This window comes from Leucoraja erinacea, chromosome 5, assembly GCF_028641065.1.
Source record: "Leucoraja erinacea ecotype New England chromosome 5, Leri_hhj_1, whole genome shotgun sequence".
NCBI classification, from domain to species: Eukaryota; Metazoa; Chordata; class Chondrichthyes; order Rajiformes; family Rajidae; genus Leucoraja; species Leucoraja erinaceus.
Genome location: NC_073381.1, coordinates 13329568 through 13347960, shown reverse-complemented (window position 1 = coordinate 13347960; position 18393 = coordinate 13329568). Strand labels below are relative to the sequence as shown.

At 43.5% G+C, this 18393-nt stretch overlaps 1 protein-coding gene across 1 annotated transcript in view; it reads right to left on the bottom strand.

Moving 5' to 3' along the window:
• LOC129696864 (protein eyes shut homolog) overlaps positions 1 to 18393 on the bottom strand; it is a 230041-nt gene that overhangs the window by 148422 nt on the left and 63226 nt on the right. Inside the window, exon 6 of the mRNA XM_055634937.1 lies at positions 4373 to 4518. Coding sequence (XP_055490912.1) covers positions 4373 to 4518 — 146 coding nt within the window. The remainder of the gene's footprint in view (positions 1 to 4372; positions 4519 to 18393) is intronic.

Here is an 18393-nt window from a genome sequence, read left to right as displayed (position 1 = left end):
TGTCTGCAATCCCTATAAAATCCTGGGATAACAAACCGAATCTTGCAGCTTCTGGACACAGTCGGGAAGAAGATTCAAGCCATTCTGTGCAGTTTCAATGTCAATTACATTCTGTCAGTGGGGAAAGAAAGGGAAGGATTGGAAACTGAAAAATATGCTTTGATTAAAATGTATATTTATGCACCTGCTTTTGATTTAAAGTGCTCCCTCAGGGCAAACTACAAGCGGCAACAACAATAATAAAATAACGCAGCTCTTATTAACTGCTACATATATGACAGTAATAACTGACATTTTGATTTGAATGTCTGTCTCCTCTTCATTATTCAAACGTGTGATTGCTAAATTCACAGTGAATCAGTGCATTTTCCTTTCCTATAAAATACTGACACAAACCCAATATAAACGGCTGCATTGCGCATGTATCATTCCACGCACCTTTTAATCGTCTCGTCAAGACATTTTTGCAAAAGGGCTTCGAGATGTCTTGACAATTAATTGCTTTTAACCAGAAGAACTATTAGCACGGGAACACTGCCATATTTCAGAATATTGAAAAAGGATGACTTCCTCATCATCGACTTCCCTGCAGCTTAAGAAAAACGAGGGTGTTCTGTACCTAATTGCTTTGACACTCTCCCCTGCAAATCATACTTGTATAGGAAAGACCACCAAATAACACGTTATACTATTTTTTTTTTCAGAAGAGAACACTGGGTGCCCAGCAATGAAAGCTTCCAAGCAAAAGTAAGAAATACAGCCATAACATGGCCTCTTTCAATTCTGCTGGTTTCATTATACCTTGAATCAATTCATCTGAACACTCCCAAAGTGTATGCAAAATCAAAGACCTGAAACAAATTAAAGTACCGATACACATTTTTGCCTTTGGACTTAAACCAAAGATAAAATCTAAGATTTCAGTCCAGAATTGATTATACCCTGCAGGCTTTTGTCTAATATTTCAGAAAGCTGTTGATAGAACATTATAGCTGTACATTCCCTGGGTAGGTGTTCGGTGGAGGAGTTACTATTCTCAGCAGAGCTCGGGAAAATAGAGAGTAATAATTTGAGACGTACTGAGCAGGTGCCTAAAATGAAAATTTCCGTGTTGGGAATTAGGATGTCCATGTCAGACTCTAATCTCAAAAGGCCCATGTTCTTTAGTGCTCTGTGCTCTTTCAATATTATTAAGGCTGAATTTGAAATGCAGAATGTAAGAGGAAGGAAAACCATTTCAATGAGGTTGTGAGAAAAATGCAGCAATGCCATTGTTAATCTTTCAACTTTTAAAATATTTTAATCAACAGCAACATAATGTGTCTTTAACAGAGTGAAAGCGCTTTTCAGGAGCTTTTGGAAAAAATAAAAATGTCAAATCACATTGAGACTTCAGCAAAATGTGGTAGAGCTCTAGGGGCTAGTGGAATCAACGGATATGGGGAGAAGGCAGGCACGGGTTATTGATTGGGGATGACCAGTTGTGATCACAATGAATGGCAGTGCTGGCTCGAAGGACCGAATGGCCTCCTACTGCACCTATGTTTCTATGTTTTCTATTATAAGGGGTTTAAAGATAGAGATATGGAAGCTTCAAGCCATAGCACTCAAGGATTTCACCACCAATACTGAGTGATGAAAATCAAGATGCATTAGTGAGAAGAACAAGAGTCACAGAGTGATATAGTATGGAAACAGGCCCTTCGGCCCAACTCGTCCACACCGGCCAACAATGCCACAGCTAAACTAGTCACACTTGCCTGCGCTTGGTCCATATCCCTCCAAACCTGTCCTATCCATGTACCTGTCTAACTGTTTCTTAAACAATGGGATAGTCCCAGCCTCAGCTACTTCCTCTGGCAGCTTGCTCCATACACCCACCACCCAATGTGTGAAAAAGTTACCCCTCTGATTCCTATTAAATCTTTTCCCCTTCACGAACCTACGTCCTCTGGTCCCTGATTTCCTAATGGACCTGTCCCACTTATGCAATTTTTGGGCGACTCCAGGCGACTGCCGCAAAATTTTCAACAGTGGCGACAATTGTTGGGGTCGTAGGTTGACGTAGGTGTAGTCGTAGATTGTCGCCAGGTATCGTAGGTGAATTCCATTAAAATTAATCCCTGGCAGTCACCTAAAGAGTTGCCTAAGTGCAATAGCCCCATTACTCTGGGCAAAGACTGTGCATCTGCCCGATCTATTCCTCTCATGATTTTATACACCTCTATAAGATCTCCCCTCATCCTCCCGTGCTCCATGGAACTGAGATACAGCCTAATCAACCTCTCCCTATAGCTCACGCCCTCTAGTCCTGGCAACTTCCTTGTAAATCTTTTCTGAACCCTTTCAAGCTTGACAATATATTTCCAATAACATGGTGCCCAGAACTGAGCATAATATTCTAAACGCGGTCTCACCAACGTCTTATACAACTGCAACATGACCTCGCAACTTTTATACTCAATACTCTGACTGATGAAGGCCAAAGTACAAAAAGGCTTTTTGACCACCTTATCTACCTGCGACTCGACCTTCATGGAACCATGCCCCTGTACACCTAGATCCCTCTGCTTTGCAACACTACCCAGAGGCCTACCATTTGCTGTGCAGATCCTGCCCTTGTTCGACATCCCAAAATGCAACACCTCACACTCCTCTGTATTAAATTCCATCAACCATCCCTCAGCCCACCTGGCCAATGGATTCAGGTCCTGCTGCAATCGTTCACAACCATCTTCACTATCTGCAAAACCACTAACTTTTGTATCATCAGCAAACTTGCTGTTAGAGTTAGAATTCTCAGATATTTGTAAAGTACAGAGATGAGAAACCTTGTGGGTACACAAAAATGCTAGAGAAACTCAGCGGGTGCAGCAGCATCTATGGAGCGAAGGAAATAGGCAACATTTCGGGCAAAAACCCTTCATCAGACTGATGGGGGTGGGGGGGAGAAGGAAGGAAAAAGGAGGAGGTGGAGCCCGAGGGCTGAGGGATGGGAGGAGGCAGCCCGAGGGCTGAGGAGGGGGAGGAGACAGAAAGGGCTGACAAAATTGGGAGAATTCAATGTTCATGCCCGCATACTCCCAAGCGGAATATGAGGTGCTGTTCCTCCAATTTCCGGTGTTGCTCACTCTGGCCATGGAGGAGACCCAGGACAGAGAGGTCGGTCGGGGAATGGGAGGGGGAGTTGAAGTGCTGAGCCACCGGGAGGTCAGGTAGGTTCTTGTGGACCGAGCGGAGGTGTTAGGCGAAACGATCGCCCAACCTCCACTTGGTTTCACCGATGTAGATCAGCTGACATCTAGAGCAGCGGTTGCAATAGATGAGGTTGGAGGAGATACAGGTGACCCTCTGTCGCACCTGGAAAAACTGCTTGGGTCCTTGAATGGAGTAGATGGGGGGAGGTAAAGGGACAGGTGTTGCATCTCTTGCGGTTTCAATGGAAAGTGCCCGGGGAGGGGGGGTGGTATGGGAGGGAAGGGAAAAATTGACAAGGGAGTTGCGGAGGGAGCGGTCTTTGCAGAAGGCAGACATGGGGGAGATGGGAAGATGTGGCGAGTGGTGGGATCACGTTGGAGGTGGCGGAAATGGCGGAGGATTATTTGTTGTATGTGACGGCTGGTGGGGTGAAAGGTGAGGACTAGGGGGACACTGCCCTTGTTGCGAGGTCGGGGATGGGGAGAGAGAGCAGTGTTGCGGGGTATGGAAGAGACCCTGGTGCGAGCCTCATCTATGGTGGAGGAGGGGAACCCCCGTTCCCTGAAGAATGAGGACATTTCAGATGCCCTGGTGTGGAACGCCTCATCCTGGGAGCAGATGCGGCGTAGACGGAGGAATTGGGAGTAGGGGATGGAGTCCTTACAGGAAGCAGGGTGGGAAGAAGTGTAGTCCAGATAGCCATGGGAGTCAGTAGGTTTATAGTGGATGTCGGTCAGAAGTCTATCACCTGCGATGGAGATAGTGAGGTCAAGGAATGGTAGGGAAGTGTCGGAAATAGCCCAGGTGTATTTGAGTGCAGGATGGAAGTTGGTGGTGAAGTGGATGAAGTCAGTCAGTTGTGTGTGGGTGCAGGAGGTGGCACCAAAGCAGTCGTCGATGTAATGGAGGTAGAGGTCGGGGATGGGGCCCTGGTACGTATTGAACAAGGATTGTTCGACGTACCCGACAAAGAGGCAGGCGTAGCTGGGGCCCATGCGTGTGCCCAAACCTTGTGGTTGTGGAGGGATTTTAAGTAATGAAGCCAGCTGGTCCTGGCTGTCCTACATTGTGTGCTAATGCATCCCTATGCTTGGCGTTTCACCACTTGCATATTTCTGTAAAAGAGACTGCAAAATGCCACTGTTGCATTGACATTCAGACAGCGTTTTTCTACCTGTAAATCCACGGGGACAGAGACACAGGAAGCCTCCAGGCATATTATAACAGCTGCCATTGTTCAGACAAGGTAGAAGCTCGCATTCATTCACATCCAGTTCACATAAAATCCCGTGGTATCCCACTGTACAATTGCACTGGAACCTGAGGGGAGAAATGCATAGACAAGCACAAATTACATCAATAATATCAATTAACCAAGTGTGCGCGTGATAAAAATACCTTTCATGTTATCCAACTGCACATTGATTTAGGTCTTGGTTCTATTGACATACAGAGGTGGTATAATTAGCTGAAACTTAATTTTTATTTGGACTACGACCAGCGCAAAGTTAATTTGTTCCAGACGTTCCCTGACTTTGAACAGAGGTTGTATCGGATAGCAAGTTAAAATTACAGTAATTTCAAATCACAAAGGGTATAACTACAGACTAAGATTGGATGGAAAGCCTTTGTGAATATTAATGGTTCTGTCTTAATTCAAGTTACTCCAAATCAGACGAATCCCTTCATGCCAAGCCCTGTTTCATGCTTAGTCTGCTAGCCGGCGTTGCATATATCACACACACATTATTCTTTTTTTTGTACCAATAATCATTTATTTAATGACAATCACAATACGAAAACCAAAAATAAACTAAAACCGTGGTAACACATCCACCACCACAGTACAAAATCACTAAATTATCTACATTTTCAAACAACTATGTTACAATCCTTGCAAATATATTAAATAACTACGATACAACTCTGTCCCTCTCTGAAACCACCTGGGGGCGGATGTAACCCCGGAAAAGGGGCAAGCATCTAGCTCAGGCAAAGCCCTCTTCCGCCTGGTGCCGTATCTCGCGGATGGCCAGCTTGGCCAGGCGTAGGGGCAACCCAACCAGGACATCTTCGGTTCTGCCCACTGCCTAGATCCCGTCACCAGTCCTTCGGCCGCTGACAGCAGAGCCACTCCGCCCCCTACGGACCCTAGGTGGAATAGCTATGCTCCTTGCTCTCTGGACCCTGGCTACAAGGGACACTCTACTGGTCCCTCACACATTATTCTTAAAGCAATTACAGAATTTTCCACAAAACAGTATTTCGAAGGAAGAGTAACATCTAAGATGGGTGTAATGAGGGTGAAAAACGGAGCACCCGGAGGTAACCCATGCAGTCACAGGGGGAACATGCAAACTCGGAGTTGGCCAACAAGAGCCAACACCAGTTGTGTCCGAGTCAGGTGGCGGCAGATTGAAATCTCAGTTCAGAGGAACAGATATGAAACATTATTTTATCCTGACGATGGGTCAGAGGCGAGAGAACATTGCGTTGAGCTACTATAGCCCTTTGTAAGAAGGCGAATGACAGCACCAACGTGTTAAATCAGAAATGTTTGCAACTTGTACATATTGGTGAGAAAATTATTTTATTTTCACTCTGATGAGGAATGCTGCCTTATCAGAGGTGCTGTTTTTTGAAGGAGACATGAATCAACGAACTGTGCAGCACAGTGGCACAATAGTAGAGATACTGGTACCTTAGAAACATAGAAACATAGAAACTAGGTGCAGGAGTAGGCCATTCGGCCCTTCGAGCCTGCACCGCCATTCAATATAATCATGGCTGATCATCCAACTCAGTATCCCGTACCTGCCTTCTCTCCATACCCTCTGATCCCCTTAGCCACAAGGGCCACATCTAACTCCCTCTTAAATATAGCCAATGAACTGGCCTTGACTACCCTCTGCGGCAGAGAGTTCCAGAGATTCACCACTCTCTGTGTGAAAAAAGTTCTTCTCATCTCGGTTTTAAAGGATTTCCCCCTTATCCTTAAGCTGTGACCCTTTGTCCTGGACTTCCCCAACATCGGGAGCAGTCTTCCTGCATCTAGCCTGTCCAACCCCTTAAGAATTTTGTAAGTTTCTATAAGATCCCGTCTCAATCTCCTAAATTCTAGAGAGTATAAACCAAGTCTATCCAGTCTTTCTTCATAAGACAGTCCTGACATCCCAGGAATCAGTCTGGTGAACCTTCTCTGCACTCCCTCTATGGCAATAATGTCCTTCCTCAGATTTGGAGACCAAAACTGTACGCAATACTCCAGGTGTGGTCTCACCAAGACCCTGTACAACTGCAGTAGAACCTCCCTGCTCCTATACTCAAATCCTTTTGCTATGAAAGCTAACATACCATTCGCTTTCTTCACTGCCTGCTTACAGTACCAGAGACCCAGGATCGATCTTGCATGGAATTTGCTGGGTTCTCATTGTGACCTGGTGAGTTTTCTCGGGGTGCTCCAAATTTCTTCTACATTCTAAAGACATGCAGGTTTGTAGGTTCATTGCCTTTTGTAAATTGCCCTTGTACATAGGCTAGAACTAGTGTACTGGTGATCACTGGTTGGCATAGACTCAATGTGCTGAAGGGCCTGTTGCTCCACCATCTCTAAAACAACGTGCTGGTTTGTAGGTTAATTGGCTTCTGTAAATTGCCCCTGGTATGTAGGATGCAAAATTTGTGGTAATATTGTGGAAGAACATATTAATGTGCTTCCTTACTTAATTTTGATTGTAATTAAACAAGGTAACGATAAGGGTGTTTGGATTTGACAATAGGCATCTCTCATTGACCAGGTGTAGAAGAGGTTTGTGGCATTAGGTAACGTAAGCTTAGACATATTACCTCTTGTCTAGGAATGTGTTGAAGGGTGGATGGTAAACCTAAACATGAAATAGTAGACGGAGATAAGGAAGCTTGTTTCTCTCAGTGTGTTACAGTAGACCACCTGGGCCCCCTACTGCTAGTAGCGTAGATACGTTGCAGTATATGGGGGGTTTATGATTGGCTCGGAGTGGAGATGGTGGCACGATCCACCTAAAAGTTGAGACAGAATAATGTCAAGATGCCCTCGTATTATGTTGGACTTGCATTAACCATCTGTTGTTGAATCGGATTGACATAAACAAAAAAGTATGTTATGACTAATGAAAAAATTGGTACCCATGTAGTAGATAGTATATTTTTGTATAGTTGTATCTAATAAAAAACAAAAATTGTTTACTGCACAGTATAACTGTCGGCTAATTCTGCAGTGGAGTCAGAGAATTTACAAGGTTAATTCCCGGGATGGCGGGATGTTTATGGAATTCCCTCAAATGCAGACACATCAATTGCTAAATTTAATTAAGGAGGATGAACAAGCGTAAAAGATGCCCATGCTATATTGTTGGCAATTGAGTAACAATCTGTACAGTCAATTGGTTAATCAAATCCATTGTGCTCTGCAAATAGTACAGGATTCAATAGGCCAGTATTTACATTATCTTGTTGAAACCAGCCAAAAACATATAAAAACATAAGCACTGCATTATATACACTCCTCCCTAATCCCGGGAACCAAGTAAACGTCCTCCCCGGGTTGAATAAACTCAAACAATTAAAAGTTACCCCATATTTGTACTTTAGAGTCCCAGGATTAGGAATAATAGTGCACCTCTCTAAATCAAAGGGATTGATCTGAGATGGGAGAGTCACACCGGACCATAGCTACTAGACCTCCAGCAACAGCGAAGGAAATAGGAGAAAATATAAACAAAAAAAAAAGCTGAAGGACAAACAGCCAATTCATGTTTTAAAGTTGCCAATGGCAAAAGGAGAGATCCAGATTGATTTATTTAATGTTATAGAAGGAAAGATCACATGGGTCAGAAAGGAACGGGACACTATTTTTGAAAAGCAACACTGAGGATCCGCCAAGGTTACCAATGGCTCTGGTCCAAGTACCCTATGAGCTATGGGCAAAGCATAAGAATCATGTGGGAAGTGGCGGCGCTGGTCAAGCAGCTGCGGCTCGGCTGCAGTCCGTCTGTCCTTTTATTTCTTTTTTTGTTTTCTTTTGTCTTGTTGGACGCATGTTTTAGTTTATTTTTAGTTGTGTATGTATGGGGGGGGCGGGGAAACTTGTTTTAGTCTCTTCCTTCGGGGGTTGCGACCTTTTCTTTGTTGTATCTCCATCTCCGTCTCGGTCTGCGCTGAGGCCTATTCGCGGAGCTGGAGGCCTCCAACTGGGGCCGACCGCTGAGGCCTATTCGCAGAGCAAGGACTCACCATTGCGAAGCTGGCCAACTTTGGGGCTCTGGTGGCGGCCCAACTTCGGAGCCTTGGAGGCTTCGGCCACGGGCTCAGTGGACGACAACGTCGGGAACTCGCAGGTCCCAGGTTGGTGACCGATTCTCTGGAGCTCCCGCAACAACAACTCTGTCCGCTGGACTGCAGGGTGGCTGCTTCGTCCGCCCCGGGCCGCGGAGTTTGAACCAGCCCATTCGCGGAGCTCAGATTCTGCCGCGGGACTTACCATCACCCAGCGGGGGGGGCCCCAACATCGAAAGCCTGGATCACCTCACACAGAGGAAGAACCAGGAAGGAAGAGACAAGGACTTTAAGACTTTTGCCTTCTATCACAGTGAGGAGGTGCCTGGTAGACTCATTGTGGTGGATGTTAAACTTTATTCATTGAATGTTCTGTTATTTTAATCTCTGTCATGACTGCAAGGTATGTAATTTCGCTCAAACTAACAAGTTTGAATGACAATAAAGGATACTTTATAATCAGCCCCTGAACATAAAGTTACTTTAAAAAAGGGTGCTGCTTTGTATAGACTGCAGAACGGAGCCAGGCGTTTAGAAGTCTGAAGAATGCTATAGTTACTATTCCGGCACTGGGATTGCCAAACTTTAAAAAGCCCTTTCAACTTTGTATAAATGAATTAAAGAGGTTTGCGACTGGGGTCCTGGTTCAAGAGCATGGAGGGAGACAAAGACCGGTAGCTTATCATTCCATGGCTTTACCAGCTGTAGTAAGTGGCATGCCAGCCTGCTTGTGAGCTGTAGCGGCAATGGCTACAATGACAGAAAAATCAATCCCCATCGTTCTTGATCACCCGTGTGTAGTGACTGTTCCTCATGCCGTGATGTTATTATTGAACTCTGCGGACACACAGCATTTCACAGCCACTAGAAGAACAGGATATGAAGTTATCTTTCATCACATCCGAACTATACTTATCAGCGATTGCCTGCTATCAACCCAGATAGCTTTGTACCACTGCCAGAAGAAGGATGTGACCATGATTATTATTGCTTGTAGAGACATCCAATTAATAATCCCGAGCTGGTCCTATTTACTGATGGCTCTTCCCACCGACGACACATTATTAGCAGGATATGCGGTGGTCGTGCCACACCCAGTGCTGGAGGCATATGCTTCACCATGCGGAATGTCCGCTCAGGCAGCTGAGCTGTATGCCCCGACTCGTACCTGCATATTGGCAAAAGATAAAAGTGCTAATATCTACACCGATTCTTGCTATGTGCTTGGGGTTGTACATGGCTTTGGGCAGTTATAGAAAAATAATGATCCATCACATCAAGAGGAAAGACTATAAAGCATGATAAACTGGTCTTAAATTTACTGGATGCTATCCAATTGTTACAGCAAATTGCAGTTATTAAATGTGAGGCTCATACATCATCGAATGCTGATGTATCAAAGGGAAACAGATCAGCTGATTATGTAGCCAAACAGATTGCCCTCAGGCAAACCCCACAAGTACAAGCGGCTAAAATTAAGTCTGCAACACAAAGAAAGCTCTCGGTTAGCATTGATGGAGCCCAGTTACAGGATTCCCAAAGCCTAGCATCACTCCAGGAGACGAATTCCTGGAGCAAAGCAGGGTGTTATCAAGACCCCATTGTCTGGGTCCAGCCTGATGCTCAGGTCAGGTAGTTTGCCCCAGGAGCCTATTTTTGTTCCCGTCTCACCTAGCCCATGGACAGGCTCACATGTGAAAAGGGGGCATGGCATTGTCCCAGCAATGGTATGCAACAAGTATATCAGTTATAATTGATAAAGTTGCAAGAGCATGTCCGGTGTGTCAACAAAATAATAGAGGGAAGACGACTTCGATATTTGATCACCTACCACAATGTGAAATGCCTTTTGAGAATTTGCAAATTGATTTTGCACGTATGCTTGCATCAAAGGGCTTTAAGTACATTCTGGTCATAGTTGATATGTTCTCCAGATGGGTGGAAGCACACCCCACAAGGAGAGATGATGCAAGGACGGTAATAAATATTTAATGAAATAAATAATGCCTAGATTCAGGATACCCATGGGAATAAACAGTGACAGAGGAACTCACTTCACCAGTAAATTAGTTCAGAACCTGTCGAAGGCTCTTGGGTTCCAGTGGGAATTACACTACCATATCAATCACAGTCCTCTAGGATTGTGGAAAGAGTAAATGGGGAAATAAAAGCTACTTTGATCAAAGTATGCCAGCAAAATAGGTTGTTGTGGCCAGACACCTCACGAGATATTGATAGGGCGACCTTTGACAACAGGACCCCGACCCTCGATGGTTGCCTTGATATGGAATGATGAAATAATCCTTAAGAAATGCTCAAGCCATGATTTGAAACAGTTGGTAAAATCTATGAGATTGAGGCACAGGTCCCACCAGCAAACGGAAATATGCACCCGTTTAAACCAGGAGATCAGGTTCATGTGTGAGCAATGAACAAAGATTCTTTCTTTTCTAGATGGAAAGGACCATATTTGGTGCTGCTAACAACAGGGACAGCAGTAAAAGCAAAAGAAGAACCCGATTGGATACATGCCACCAGATGTAAATTGCATCACTTCGATGGAACCCTTGAGAAGAAGGAAACGCAAGAGCCGTAAATTTTTGTATGGTTAAGACGATGATAAAAAGTGTCAAAATGTAGACATTTTCTTTATTAACTATCTTTGTAGTATTAAATATGAATATATTAACATTATATGCGATCCAAGTGGACATGAGAGTGAAGAGAGACATCTAGATAGTTACGAGAAACAGGATTAAGTTAGAAGTTGGAGTATGAAATTCAACTAACAACTTTCACACTGAACATAGCGAACTTACAGCTTAAAAAAAAAAGGCTTCCTTATCCAATTAGAATGTTGGGTTTGTGCCCATATCCCCACTCATGCTGAAGAAGGTATCCCTTTGCGAGCTCAAGGACGGGTTCAAACCAAATTATAATCAGACATGTATGCCTCCATTTTTGCCACTGATTAATGAGAGAAAATATTAAAATCCTTTCTTACTGCGTGTTGATCACAAAGACCAAGAAGGAGGGAACTGTGGACGAAAATATTAGCATCCTTCCTTAATTTTGATTGTATTTGAACAAGGTAACAAAAGGGTGTCTGGATGTGACAATTGGCATCTCTCGTTGACCAGGAGTAGAAGAGGTTTGTGGGAATATTAGACATAATACCTCTCGTTTAGGGATGTGTTGTAGGATGGATGGTAAATGTAAATATGAAATAGTAGACAGGGAAAAGGAAGCTTGTTTCGCTCAGCACTGTGTTACAGTAATAATAATAATAATAATAATATTTATTTATATAGCACTTTTAAACAAAATCACTTTGAACCAAAGTGCTTTACAGAGATTGATCAAATTAATTGAATAGATTAAATGCCAATAAATACATACAAAATAAAAAAAGAAAAAGAAAAAAGGAAAAAAAAAACACAGAACAGTACACTATAGAAATCAACAAGAAATGTCCCCCCACAGCAGAATTCACTGTAGACCACCCACTCCCCTACCGCTAGTAGCGTAGATACGTTGCAGTAAATGGGGACATGATTGGCTCGGAGAGGGGAATGGTGGCGTGGTCCACTTAAAAGGTGAGATAGAGTAATGTTAAGATGCCCTTGTACTATGTTGGACTTGTATTAACCATCTGTCATTGAATAAGATTGACATAAACAAAAAGTATGTTATGACCAATGAAATAATTAGTACGCATGTAGTAGATAATATATTTTTGTATAGTTGTATCTAACAAAAAACAAAAGTTGTTTACTGCACAATATAACTGTCGGTTAATTCTGCGGTGAAGTCAAAGAACTGGTGAGCAGTGAACCGCCGCCATCTCTCCATGATATCATGCAATAAAGTCTCTTGAAGTGAAACTGCAAAGCCTCCACTTTTCATTTTCTTTTAATTTCCATCTAAATTAATTTCTTCCACAAATATCGAACTAATATATAGGTGATTGTGGGCTATCATGGACTCAGTAGGCCAAAGCTGTGTCCCTAAAATAAAAAATGTTATCCTCAATGCTTTGGCTATAATTTACATCTCAACAGATGAGTTAGCACAATCCCATTTTTTGGGGATTGTGTACAAATTGACATATATCCCCAACAATGGAGCATTACCTACAGTTCTAATCAATAATTAGTTGCGATGCCCTATGCGGTATCCTGAAGTTATCAAAGGTGCAATATAAAAGCAAGTGTTTTCCTTTATCTATATTAACTTTGCCTTTTTTTAAGCTTCCGTTTAGATCGTCGGAGGGCAGGTATAGTCTGTGACGTCATGAATAGTGATGTTAGCGGTTTACGATATATCTCATGAATGTCTACAGAGTCACTGTGACATGATAGGAATTACACTATAAGCATTCAAGTTAAAACTTCAAGCACATTTTATTTGCTTATTTTCCACTCTTGGGGCTATTTCTACTTGAACAGCGAGTACTGGAGAATTCAAGCAGGAGGTGCAATTGAGCTTAATAAAGTAGATGTTCCCACAGCTGGTTATGCAGGTGTGAGTCTGCTTATTCCTCACTGTCAGAAGGGCAGTAACACATAGGGGAAAGTGTGGATTGGAGTCAGGGCTATGTTGTGAGGTTAAGTCTCTGAATAGTACTGCACCAGAACACAATTCTCCCTCCTGAGAGTGTCGAGGGCACAGGACTGTTCCCTTCAGACCTGCTGCTGTAAAACAGATTAATATGTCTGGCTTGGATATACTCACTCTTTAAGAGTTGTTCAAATTTCATGGCTGCAGCCTCATTTTTTTATATTTGTAAGTGTTCGACCACGAGGTGGCTATTCAGCTCATCATTCGTTTCATCAATCATTTTTGAAGCAAAATACCGCGGTCATTACAGCCCTGTTATTCAGTGAGGTCATTATTATAGTTTATCTCAATCTCCCAATTTTGGCTCCTTAACCTTCAATAACCCCAGATAACAAAATCCAGCCAAGCCAATTGTTAATATTTTCAACAAACCCCTTAGTTTTGTATTTAGGAGAGAGAGTTCCAGATGTTGACAATTGTTTGTGAGGAGATGTGCATCTGATAGCGTCCCCAATCATCCTTGTTCTCATTTTAAATTTCAACATTTTAACTTTGTTCTCTGGTCAGAGACGACCAAAAATTGCATCAAAAATGAAACATCAAAATGGCGTCCGGCACACGGCTCAACTTCCATCGGGGCACCGCGGTATTTTGCTTCAAAAATGATTGATGAAACGAAACGCCATGGGACCAAAAAATAATCCCACAGTTGAGGAAGTCGACGACATAAAAAGGTTGCTCGACTTTCTGACAGTGGAGGTTTCTGCTGTCAGATTACAGCAGAAAAGTATTTTGGATTTAGTAGAAGAGGTCGAGGCCCCGAGTCAACAAAACGTTGAGAAGGAAAAAAGGATAGTCTTTCTGGAGAACCGGGTGGCTGATTTGGAGCAATGCACATAGATGACCGCACCGTAATCACCAGGCTGGAGACTAAACCCCGGTCTTATGTCCGGGTGGTGACGATGAGGAACGGTTGGGAACGCAGTAAGTTGGACTCAAACTCTGGAGCAACAAGTAAAACAAGGGACTAAATAAATACTGCCATGACAAGTTCTGAAAGAAGTCATTTACCTCTGTCGGGTGATAATGATGAACCACAAACAACAAGGATGACAGAATGTGATAAACTGGGTTTGAAAACTTTTGAATATACCGAGCATAAATCACAAGATATAGAAAATGATTACGATCCAGAAAATAATTTCTTCAAGAATATCAACAACAATTGCTGCTACTGCACAGATGAACAGTTTAACATGAAGGTTAGATCATAATATATCAATTATTCACTTTAACAGCAGAAGCCCATGTGCCAACTTCCAAAACATCAAAGAATATGTTAATTCAAGAAACCATTCAATATAAAAGCTATATCATAGACTTGGATCAGCCCCGAGAAAGATGTGGACTTTGAGTTGATTGGATGTGAATTGAATTATATGAACAGGAAGAACAAGAATGGAGGGGTCGTGGCTTTGTACGTGGATAAACACTTCAAATATAAGGTGGTGGAAAGTATGACAACAGCAATTCATAACGTGCTAGAATGTATCACAATAAAAACCTGTACAGATAAGAAAAATGTAATTTTGAGCTGTATATATAGAGCACCAGGATCTAATATTGAAATATCCACCATCAGGGGCGCTGAACGATTGGCAGCCCCGCCAACAATCTGTTTTTATGTCTTTTAAAATTTTATTGCGTTTTATAAGTTTTTGTAAATGTTCTGTGGTTTGTTTTATGTGGGGGGAGGGGGAGAGCGGGGGAAAAGTTTTTTTCAGTTTCTTCCCTTGCCGGAGACACAATGTTTCCGGGTGGTGTCTCCGATCGCTTTGCGGCCTATCATTGATGGAGCTGGAGGCCTCTACGGACTGACGTTAGGCCCCACTGTGGGACGCAAACTTTAGATCGGACCGGCCCCTTGACTGGGATTGCTCCAAATGCGGCCTGCGCATTTACCATCAAGAGCTCACAGTCTCAGGAGAGGCTAGTCGGGAGCTCCAACGCCCGGAGCTCCTGATCACCCGGCACGGGGAAGCAGACATCCCCCCCGATGCAGGAGCTGGAGCGCACCAACGGAGGGCCCAAAACGCCGCCGGCTATGGGAGTGAAGATCGGCCCGTCAACGGAGGGGTCGAGGCCCCTGACTGCGGGAGAGCTAAGTGAAGAGATTGAACTTTTTCTTTGCCTTCCATCACAGTGAGGAATGTGAAGTCTCTGTGGTGGATGTTTATGTTAAGATACGTTTTGTGTGTTCTGGTGCTTTGTATTCGTATGACTGGCAAGTGAAATTTCTTGTATGTTGCAATAAAGTATTATTGTGTTTGTGATTGTGATATTTAAGGATTGGATGGATGAAATATTTGGTAAAACATTCCAAATGTTTATGTTCATCTGTGGGGATTTCTACATAGATCTGTTAAATCTAAATAAGCATAGCATGACAGAAGATATTATTAATGTAATGTATAGCATGAACTTATATCCAAAAATCACTAGAACTGGCAGAGTTACATCTCACTGTGCCACGCTAGTAGGTAATGTATTCACAAATGTTATGGAACATAATACCGTGAGCAGGTTAATAATAAATGACATCAGAGACCATTTGACAGTTTTTGCAATCTATCACAGTAACTATAAGAAGGATAAGAATGTCTATAACCTGATATACAAACGAGTGAGGATGGAAGAATCTATGAATGCATTTAGAAATGTACCACCATCACAAGATTGGAGAATAATATATGAGGAAGAAGACATTGACCAAGCATATGAAACATTCTTAAAAATATTCTCAACATTGTATGACAAAAACTGTCCAATAAAACAATACTGTAGTATAAATTTATGTAGATATTCCATGGATTACAAAGGGATTGCAAATGGCCTGCAAAAAGAAAAAAAACACTTTATATAGAGAGTTCATAAAGTATAGAACTGTAAAGGTGGAAATGAAATATATAAAACATAAAAATAAGTTAACTAATATTGAGATGGGGGGGGGGGGGAGAGATTGAGTGGTGGGGGGCTCTCCACCCCTCTACTCCCCCTTTCCTCTCCCTCCTCTACTCCCCCCCCTTTCCTCTCCCCCCTCATCTCCATCCCCCCTTTTGCACCCCATCTGCCCCCCTCTCTCTCTTTCTCTGCACCAGGGAGGAAGTAGAGAGGGAGAGGGAGGGGGTAGAGACAGCACCTACCCAGATTGTGGAGCAGCAGATTCCCCACCAGGCGCCGGGCCTGAGCTAGGCTGCGGCCAGTATGGACCCGAGCATGGCCCGTTGCGATCCAAGTACGGTCATAAGCAGCGGAGGGACGGCCGATCGTGGCATCCACGATGGAAAGCCCACTCACCTGGATGACAGATGATCGGGTGGGGGAGGCTGAGACGGGGTCGTACCCCCTGACGGCCATGTGTGATCAGGATCACCAGTCAGGAAAAGGCATCACGTTTCCTCGAGTCCCTGGGATCGACGGAGGAATTGCAGGTCTCCATAGACGGCCTCTCCCAGAGGGAGTAATATCCACCACGATCAACTTCCAATCAGCGAGGCCATCTCGTTTATATACCATGTTATTTGAACTGGTCATCAGCGAGACCATCTCGTTTATTTACCAAGTTATTTGAAATTTTTGAAAATTTTCATAAATAACTCGGGAAATAATGCATCAAATTTTCAGATGAGGTGATTTTTGAAATCATGGCATAAATCTCTATCGGAATATGTAAAAATTTAACCGTTAACGCATCGTGTTTGAGGAGATGTGAAACGCAGGCGAACAAATGCGCACACACACACAAATAAATACACACACATCCAAGATCAGAGTTTTATAAGAAAAGAGATGGAGCGTGTTAAACAGTATTATTAGAAATGGATCTAGAACTCGTTACCCTTAGTATTTCATCGATAATGATAAGACCATAAATAATATGGATGATGTGGTTTGTGGTTTCAACAATTTTTTTGTAAATGTAGGAACAAAATTACCAGAATAAAATCAATGATCCAGAGACACCCAAAGAGGGGACTGATGATGATGATGGAGAAAGAAATCCAAGCTCGCTTTTTTTTTTTTTTTTTTTTTTATAAAAGAGCAGTAGCAGGAAACATCATGAAACTTGTAAATAAATAAGGACAAAACTTCTACTGACTGGAATGAAATTGACATGACAATAGTTAAGAAAGTCATTGATGGTATTGCAAAACCACTAATGCACATCTGTAACTTGTCGTTTCTAACTGGTAAATTCCCAAGCAAAATAAAAATTGCAAAAGTTATACCTATATATAAAACTGGGGATATACACCACTTCACAAATTATAGGCCGGTTTCCTTACTTTCCCAATTCTCCTAGATACTGGAAAAACTCTTTGTTGAAAGTCTGGACATTCATTGAGAAGCACAAATTGCTGACTGATAGTCAGTATGGATTCAGATCAAACAGATCAACATTTATGGTGCTAATCAAATTAAAAGAAGAAATTACTAATTTTACTTCGGAGTCACGTGAGTGACTACATGAAGACCCCGCCAGCACGCATGCGCGACATAGCGTCTCACGCAGTGCACAGCGACGGACGGGAGCACGAGCTCTCCCGCAACAAGTTTAAAAACGGGACCACCAGGTAAGTAAACTTACTCTGAAGTCATGGTGTTTTGGAACCCTTGTTCTGCTTTATTTTTAACAGGAACATGAACAGGGAAAACACCAAGGAAGGTCGTTCCCGTCCGACTGCAATGGACCAGGAGGGTTCCAGCCGTGGGGGGCGACAGGCGGCACCTGGACCGCACACGCTGCGGTCCACAGTCACCGACAGCATTTCCGAGCCGAGCCCAGCACGAGCCCAGCATTTCCTAGCACAGCTCAAACAACCGCAGCGGGCTGGAGGCAGGGCAATACGGAAGTCGGACCGGCCGGTTTACTCAGACGAGCCTGGCACGGTAGACTCACCGCCCGAGAGCAGCAAAAGGTGACCGTTTCAAGTCTTATGGAAAGGCTCATGGAGCAAATGCCCCAGCGAGACTTGCTCCGGGAGATGGGGCAAGCTCGCCAAGGGAGCACAAACACTCCCGCTCCAGTGCACTATCAAGCACTGGTCATCGCATCTTCCTCAACAGAGGGGAGCGTTGGTGACCAGGACTGGGCTGGTCAAGAACAGGGGTCACTGGCTGAAGAAACCGGGAGTATGCTTGGGGTATAGGATCAGGAAGAGCTGCTGGGAGTGGTGAACCGCTACGTGGTAACACCGCGAACGGGATGGCCGTTACAGCCTAAACTGGCGGCCAGCTTTGACTACCTGTCCTTTAAACCTC